At 38.9% G+C, this 8,377-nt stretch overlaps 1 protein-coding gene across 1 annotated transcript in view; it reads left to right on the top strand.

Annotated features, from left to right (window-relative positions):
• Window positions 1-8,377, top strand: part of LOC107714433 (E3 ubiquitin-protein ligase TRIP12-like) — a 59,179-nt gene that overhangs the window by 26,016 nt on the left and 24,786 nt on the right. The window contains exons 6-7 of the mRNA XM_016520265.1: window positions 6,219-6,324; window positions 7,635-7,771. Coding sequence (XP_016375751.1) covers window positions 6,219-6,324; window positions 7,635-7,771 — 243 coding nt within the window. The remainder of the gene's footprint in view (window positions 1-6,218; window positions 6,325-7,634; window positions 7,772-8,377) is intronic.

Below are 8,377 nucleotides of genomic sequence, written 5' to 3'. Positions count from 1 at the left end.
GACTTGCTGGAATATTATATCTCTAAAAAACCATCATATGTCTTCTAAGCAAAGAGTAATTGCTGAATTTAAGTTTCAGAGGGGGTGTACTCATTTATGCTGTGCACTGTGTGTGTATGTATATATATATATATATGTATGAAACAAAAAAAAATAAGGCTCGATCATCTATTAAAGGGGTTCTATTATGCTTTTTCACTTTCAACTTTAGTTACTACAACGCATATTTTCCGGGATTTGTGATATCACAAATATCGACGAATGGGACGAGACCTGGTTGAGCTGCACTAGAGAAGGCAACGAGTGTTATCATTATGTCGGAGACACGCTAGCTTTCCCAAGGCAGATGAACTTAGAGGTTTAAAATCCGGGTTTAAATCTCGCTCAAATTGATTTGATTTTGACGCAATATTTACACTGAAGCTCGCAGGCGGCTAGGGTAAGGGGCATGACATTTCCTGACCAGGCGCCGACTCACACTGGCCCATGAACTTAGAGGTTTAAAATCCGGGTTTAAATCTCGCTCAAATTGATTTGATTTTGACGCAATATTTACACTGAAGCTCGCAGGCGGCTAGGGTAAGGGGCATGACATTTCCTGACCAGGCGCCGACACACACTGGCCCAGCTAACCAATCACAGCACATTTCGTATTTCAGAAGGCGGGCCTTCAGTTGATACAGGAACTATTCGAGCTGTTCATGCCAGACTGGGGAGAGAGGTGTTGTAATAATGTAAAGTATGTGAAAAATTGTGTTTTTCGAACAACCTAGTATGAGAGCCTGTTGTAGTACACCCCCCAAAACAAAATCAAGACTTTGTAAAAGAGCATAATAGGACCCCTTTAACACACGTGCGTGTTTTTTTTTTGCACTTCCGTCAGTGAACACGCAGCCTGCAAAACACATAAATAGCCTAAATATCAAAGAAATAATAGTTAAATAAGAAAACAGCTTTAAATAAGAACGTTAAATACACCCTGTCTACACCGGACGCGAGTGGCGCGGCACGACAAAATAGGCTATATAACCCATTATAATCAGTGATGACACTGGATGCGGTGCGACATGACAAATCTCCGACAGTAGACTAATGCCTCGACCTATTTATGATGTACTGTGACAAAGTTCAAATGTCCTGTAGACCGACTCGACCTGCTGTGTTGCGACGCGGTGCGACAACCAAGCAAGCGAGCACGTTAACTCCTGGTCTGCACTCACTCTCTGTGGAATAGGAATCGTGGCGTATGTTTCCACATTTCTTTTTAGCATCTTCCATTTACCGCTGTCTCGTAACTTGTATTTGGGCAGTTTGGAGAAAGCCTCACCAACTCAAACTTGACCAGCCGGGCGTTTGCGATCACGGGAACTTGAAGACACTTGTACGAACGCGGATGGGTAACATGAATAAAGATGGCTCCAGATCAGCTATGTATTTAGTTTCCAACCAGGTCCATCGCTCAACATGAAATTAATTTGCTGAATACAGAATAAACTGTATTTTCCTGCGCTCAAACCTGGCAATTTAAAGCATGATCTAAAGGAAACGGCATATGGCGTTTGAGGTAATTTGTGAATTAATAGTCTAAATAAGACAACAACTTTTGCTGTTATTACACTTGTATACAAAGCTTTGTATTATGCTTGTTTATAGATTGTGTGATATCACATGCACTACTGCTGGTGGCAACCGACCACCGCGGTGACACGGTTGTCACAGCGACCGTCACAGCCCTAATTCAAGCATTCAGTCAGATTTTTGTATTTACTATGTTGTTTATCAATCAACACCAATTGCAAGAGTACAAGAGAGACAAATCTGAATTCTTCTGCTATACACTATTGCTTGGCAAAATATTGAGCAGCAGCTCTGGGCATGTGAACACGCTAATCTTATTGGTTGACCAGTTTTCTTCGCAGTGCGATGAAGAGATTACAACACCTCTCCATAAAAATTGTCGCATTAATGGCATGAGAATGTTCAGACCAACATGAACAGACACATTAACAGCTGTTTATGTAAATTAAAATATTCATCACTCAAACTTTTGTCTTGGTGGTTTGGTCAAAAGGAAGTATGTTCAAATGATAACTTAAGATGATACCTACATAGGCTGCACACTAGGCTTTGGAACTGGGCATAAGTTTCGGTCTTAGTCAGAACGAGAGCATGTCTCTTACCGATTATTTTCTACAAGGCCGATGAGGAGCTGATGGCATCGTTAAGCGTAGATGATACAGTGTGACTTAATTTACACACAGTGCTAATGAGATGATGTGCAGAATGCCCTGGTTTCTGTGGAAACTGCCTTAATGTGTTCTGTATGTAGTAAAGTGCTTGTTGTGAGCAGTGGCCAAAGGTCAGAGCTAGATGATGAGCTAGATGACATCCTATTTATCTCTTGACATTTCTTTGTAATTTCTGTTGTCTATTAGATGATATTGGTGTATGTTTCTACTTCAGTCTTCTTCTTTTAGCACTAAAAATAGCTCCTAAATCTGTGAAACGTTAGGAGTAGTGAAGAGGACTCCTAGGTCACGAAGACCAAGCCACAAACTATACTAAAATGGCTGTTGCCGGCAATCTGCCTCTGAACGTAAACATTTGATGATTATGACCTTTTAAAAAGGTATCGCCTTTGGTTTTGGAGGTTATCCCAACTCCAAATTTTCCTTTGATTATATCCTTGTTTTCATTAACCAGTTGGGCAAGAAGTAGGCTAACAGCTGTTCTTGCGTCCAGTTGTTTTTTTTTTTTACGTTTGCATGTATTACTATCAGCCAAGATTATTCTACTGTGTTAATTAAAAGGCTGTTTATATTAGAAGTCGACCGATTCATCAACACTATAGTTGATTGGCGGAACTATCGGTTATCGGCAAAAATCCATGCGATAGTTTTCCGGGATGCGTCCGTTGCTGGAGTGGCTGAGAAAGGTCTGCTGCCATTATACAGTACGAGAGCTGCCTCTAAAGGTAGAAATTACTAACAGCACTTGTTGTTTGTTTTGACACGTGACACTGCGCACTGCACAGAGCGGGAAACTTCAAACGCGCATTTAAATGCGGCTGACAGAAAATCCTGCCACGGAACAGCGTCATTCACATAGTTTTCCATTATATTACATTATATTTGTCCCAAATCATTGTTAATGTACATAATAACTTCACCCTAAATAAACTTTTTCGGACCGGCACTTGAGTTGAACGTGACCCGTCTGGTATGTGATACCCATGAGTTGACATAGCCGCAACGTGGTGCTGTGCTTCTCGTCCGGTGTGCGACCGGCATGTTTTATTTTGATTAGATTGTTTATTAAAGGGCACCTATTATGCCGTTTTTACAAGACGTAATATTGGTCTTGGGTGTCCCCAGAATGTGTCTGTGACGTTTCAGCTCAAAATACCCCACAGATAATTTATTATAACATCTGGAAAATGTAATTTGGGGGGCGTGTCTAAGCTGTTTTGGTGTGTATCACTTTAAATGCAAATGAGCTGCATGTTCCCGCCCCCTCTCCAGAAGAGGGCATCGCATATACGTCTCTCTGCGTTGCATACCTACAGCAATAAACAGCCGGTAGCAGGGCTCCAGACTAACTATTTTTACTAGGAGCACTGTAGCCTCTTACTGAAAATTTTTAGGAGCACAAGCAGGAAATTTAGGAGCACACCTTAAATTAGCCTGCAATGCAATCGTTCACATATTTTCCCCATTTTAACTGTATTACTGACAAATGTTTTGATAATAAATAGACTTAACTCATAGAAATTACAATGTGCAACGTTCTTTTAATTTCAGAGGGATATGACAAATATATATATATGATGAAATTACTATTTTGCATTATTAAAGTGCGTATACTATTGTGTTATTATTAAGCCCCATGAAAGCCACAAAAACATTATAAAGCACCATAAAGTTTTTGTGCACTATATTTAAAGTGTTCTGAAGTTGTTCAATAGTTTAATGTGAGGTACAAATGATAAATGAATATTAAAGTCAAGTTCACGTAAACTCTTCTCTCCACTGCGGCTGTCTGTCATCCTACATTCAGCATTCAGACTGCGTGTCACGTTCGGTTACAGTCAAGATGATGAAGCTCTCTCCAAGATGATTAAATGTTCCTAATGTTATACTTGATCTGTAAATAAAGATAAATGGTTTTGCATAAAAGGATTTCATCTTGCTGGAGTTTCATGCTGTTTCTAAATTGTGTAAATTTCTACCTGATATCTGGTTGGATCACAAGACTGGAGTAGAAAGCCCTATGAATTGCTCGTCACGAGCACAGTAACTGAAATTTAAAACCGTTAAAAGAAAAGGCTCAATAAACTTTAATACACTATGCATCAATATGTCTTCACTTTGTGCTTTGAACTTCTCTATGCGGAAAAGCGCGCTGTGACTCCATGTTGCTTCAAGCGCATCATTCTGCGCATGGGATGCGCATAATCGCTTTGAGCCGCTCTGTATTTGGAGCCTTTAGTATCGTAATACTTTTGCGCAATGAAAGATTATTAATAGCCTTTCTTGTTCGTCTTATCTATCATATGTTGCTGCCTCATTACTCTGCTATACATTTAAAAGAAATGTCTTTTAATTTATACAGTATTCAAAATTTGAAGTGGATCAAAAAAGTTAATAAAAGTTGTGCTAAGACAAGAACGGGTATTGTTTTGGTTTTAAGACAACTTTGATGAAAGGTTTTGATTCACTTCAAATGTTGACTACTATAGAATATATTTATATATAAATATGACTTGTTTTTCATTTCATGTATTTTACAACAATACAAAGAGCAATGTGTAGGCCTACCAGATTTAGTCCTACACTTATTCAGTTTTATTTGTTACCCACTAAATGTTTTTTTTTTTCACTAGAAGTTTAAGATTTTCTAAAATTATTGTGCACTCATGATTTTTCTAGACTAACTTTTGCTACTAGATTATCCGTTAACCTAGTTTATAGTAGTATTTTTGTCATAGATTATGATTATATATTTTTTTTGTTTATTTTTTCTTTATAATGAAGCTGTCTATATTTAGTAGATTGTGCTTGTAACAGTCAAAAGGGTGATGATGGACCTACACATTGAGGTATGCAAATTCTACACTGATTTAAAAAACTGCACTGGTATCGTATCGGTATCGGCAGATACTCCGAATGTTTGGTATCGGATCGGTATCGGTTCTGAAAAAGTGGTATCGAGCCAGCCCTACATAGAACACAGGGATTGCTAACTAGACATTGTTGACATTGCAGCTGCTCGAGTGCGGAGAAAATGGAGGGCAGCATACAACCAAACACAACTCGCTGAGGGCGGAAACTATAGCAATGCAGGGCTGTCAATCAGCCCCCGTGGCCTGGCCCTATGCAATGTGACATCACAGAATCAAAACGGCAGGCCTAGTGAGACTGGTTTGGTTTAAAGGGGATTAAAAAATTAGGAGTGGGTGAATTTTTATCATTGTAGGGTGGTTGTGTTCACACACTGTCAACACAAGTTTATGTCCAAACACCATGTAAAAGTGGTTTTTGCATAATAGGTGCCCTTTAATTGGTTATCGGCCAGTGCAGTCTAACCTAGTTATCATTATTGGTAAAAACCACTATTGGTTGACCTCTAATAAAGATGAGAACAGTATATGTTTACATTTTTTTATGAAAATGTAGTAAATATTTAGTCTTCTCCACTAACCGCTTTGTAAGATGAGAGAGATAAATGACCATACGTATGTTTGTATGATGTAAAACATTGTGCACATGCGAAGGGCAGTGATGCATTTGTTACTTATGTTTTTTAAAAATCTGTTTAAGCAAATGGTCAGATTCGAGTGTTTATATGCTCAATATTTGCCTGTTGATCATATTATACAAGGTTGACACCACCCCTTTTAATCCAGTTGTTATGGTTATTTGGGTGAATTTACACGTTGACGTTGAGTAGTAATCAGACACAAACTCTCAAAAGTACAGCATCCTACTTCAGAAGTCTGAAGTAAAAAACTAAAGGTTTAATTCTGTTGTTTCTGATGTGTCATTGTAGCCTGCTGAGGAATAGCATACTGTTCTCTGTGCAATTGATTAAAGCACGCTGTTCTCCTGTGATCTCTCTGTGACTGGCTTCTAAATTAGGCTTGCTATCCTTTAACTGTCTCACTCTTTTCCCTTCGTTCTGATTATTCTGAGTTTAATGCTGTATGTTTCTCGTTCTAGGTTTGAGGAAGTCCACTAAGAAGCGTAGTGAGTCTCCCCCAGCAGAGCTCCCCAGCTGTCGGAGGAGCACACGTCAGAAGACCACGGGCTCTTGCGCCAGCACCAGGTACTGAACCGCCAGCCTCTTCAAACCCCAGAGCAGCCTACTTATCTAGAACATGCACAAGCTAAACAATACATGTATGTGCCCTACTGGCTGTGCATGACATTTTTATTGCTCATTTCCTTTGGAGAAAAATTGCACATACTGGAGAAATATGAGTCTTTCTAGTGTGCATGTATCGAACCCCTGTTTTTACACATGCTGTCAATTGAAGTATGCTTTGAAAGGCAATCCGCTTGCTAAGTCCTGACGAAAGCATAGCTGTTTTCTGGGTCCAAGCCTCTATTAGTTTCACTGGGGAATACTATCTCAACAGCCGTTTATGAACACTGCACATTTAAGCTAAGCACTTAAATCTTACAGTGTATACTACAGTCTCTGTGCTCACAGTGTCTGTAGACATACCCTTTCACTTCAATAGGCTGTAGTTAGGGTAAAAGCCATATTAAATTTTTCGAGGATGAAAATGTCTTTACAATGGCATGCATTTTATAAACATTCTAAATATTCAGTTTTTTTACAACTGTCAAAACTCTTATGGAGTTTTTGTCTACTAAAAGTGTTTGTTGAAAGATGTATTATCCATTGAGGATGCAATCCATACTAGTCTTGCTCATGTATTTGTTGCGGTCGTATTTACTGTTGTTTGGTGAATTTTCACAGACAAAATCCAGGCACCTGAGGGTGAAAGATTTCCCCACACAAATTTGGCAATGGGTTCAAACTGGTCACGTGGAATTTTTTTTTGTTCGGTTACTTACTTTACTGGAACTTCCAGTTCATCCTCATAAGAAATCGGGTGCAACGTTTTGGATTATCTAGTAGAACTTTTTTTCACACTTTATTCTGAATGCTTGGAAACCTTGATTATAATTGGCTAAGTGTCATTTAAAGCCATTGTGAAAAACTTATCACATATCACCTCATTACATCAGTAAATTCAGTTATTGTTGCTTTATTTTATAAAACATTGCAATGTGTTAGTCTTTTTATAAAATGACTGAGTCATTGCTAACAACACCCCATTCTTAACAATGTCCCATTCACACCAAGAACGATAAATGTTAATAATATTGGCATCTGCACTGATGATAACGTTCTGTTTCTTATTAGTGTGTGCTACAGTTATGTCGTCTTTTGCTTTAAATGCTCACACACTTTAAAGTTGGATTGATTCTGTGTTGTTTGGCTATGGACATTTTATTAAAGTAAATAGTGTATTTTGATAGTTTGGCATCATTTTAGTGTAGTATGTGTGGATTTTAATGAGAATATTGGTCTTTCTCTTTCCCTGTTGTTTTTTTTCTTTCTAGTCGGCGAGGCTCAGGCCTGGGCAAGCGCGGAGCAGCCGAATCTCGCCGACAGGAGAAAATGGCCGACTCCGACAACAACCAGGATGGGGCCAATTCATCGGCCGCGCGCACAGAGGAGACACCACAAGGGGCGTCAGGTAAAAGAGCAGCAGTGTAATGAGATTTTACTATACATTGTATGCAGGGCAGGACTTCCGGGGCCGGGCGCAACTGGGCTTGAGGTTATGTTTGGGCCCCATACCTATACTACAAATGCCCTCAACTAGAACATTATTATGGAGTAACACAAAATGCACAAAAATTAAAATATGCTTTCAGGTTCATATTCTGTATACAGTTAATAGGCAACATGTCTAGCCTAGTCAAATTTTAGTTATAATATTAAATAGTCACTATAATACAATAAACAGGATGTGATCTCTCAGGTGTGAGTCAGACAGCAAGACGAGACGGCAAAAAGAAAGGATGTGATGTTCAGAACATGGTAACTACAGTAATTATCAAAGTGGGAAGTGATGCCCTCTGGGGGCATTTGGCCAGGGGTGTTTTTACACCACAGACAAGGTTTGAGAAGAAAAAAATCATGAAAATCTAATTTATATTTTCCTTAAAATGTTCTTCCTAACTTCAGGCCTTATTCTAATGTCATATATAACTGCGATGTTCTGCAAAACAACAAGCTTTAAATACTTTTATACTTACTGGTGAAAATCAGATGGTCAGATCTGTTTTCTCTCAGGTAC

The sequence above is a fragment of the Sinocyclocheilus rhinocerous genome, unplaced genomic scaffold (assembly GCF_001515625.1).
Source record: "Sinocyclocheilus rhinocerous isolate Xijiao unplaced genomic scaffold, SAMN03320098_v1.1 scaffold88, whole genome shotgun sequence".
In the NCBI taxonomy this organism is placed as follows: domain Eukaryota; kingdom Metazoa; phylum Chordata; class Actinopteri; order Cypriniformes; family Cyprinidae; genus Sinocyclocheilus; species Sinocyclocheilus rhinocerous.
This window is presented reverse-complemented; position numbering and strand designations above follow the sequence as displayed.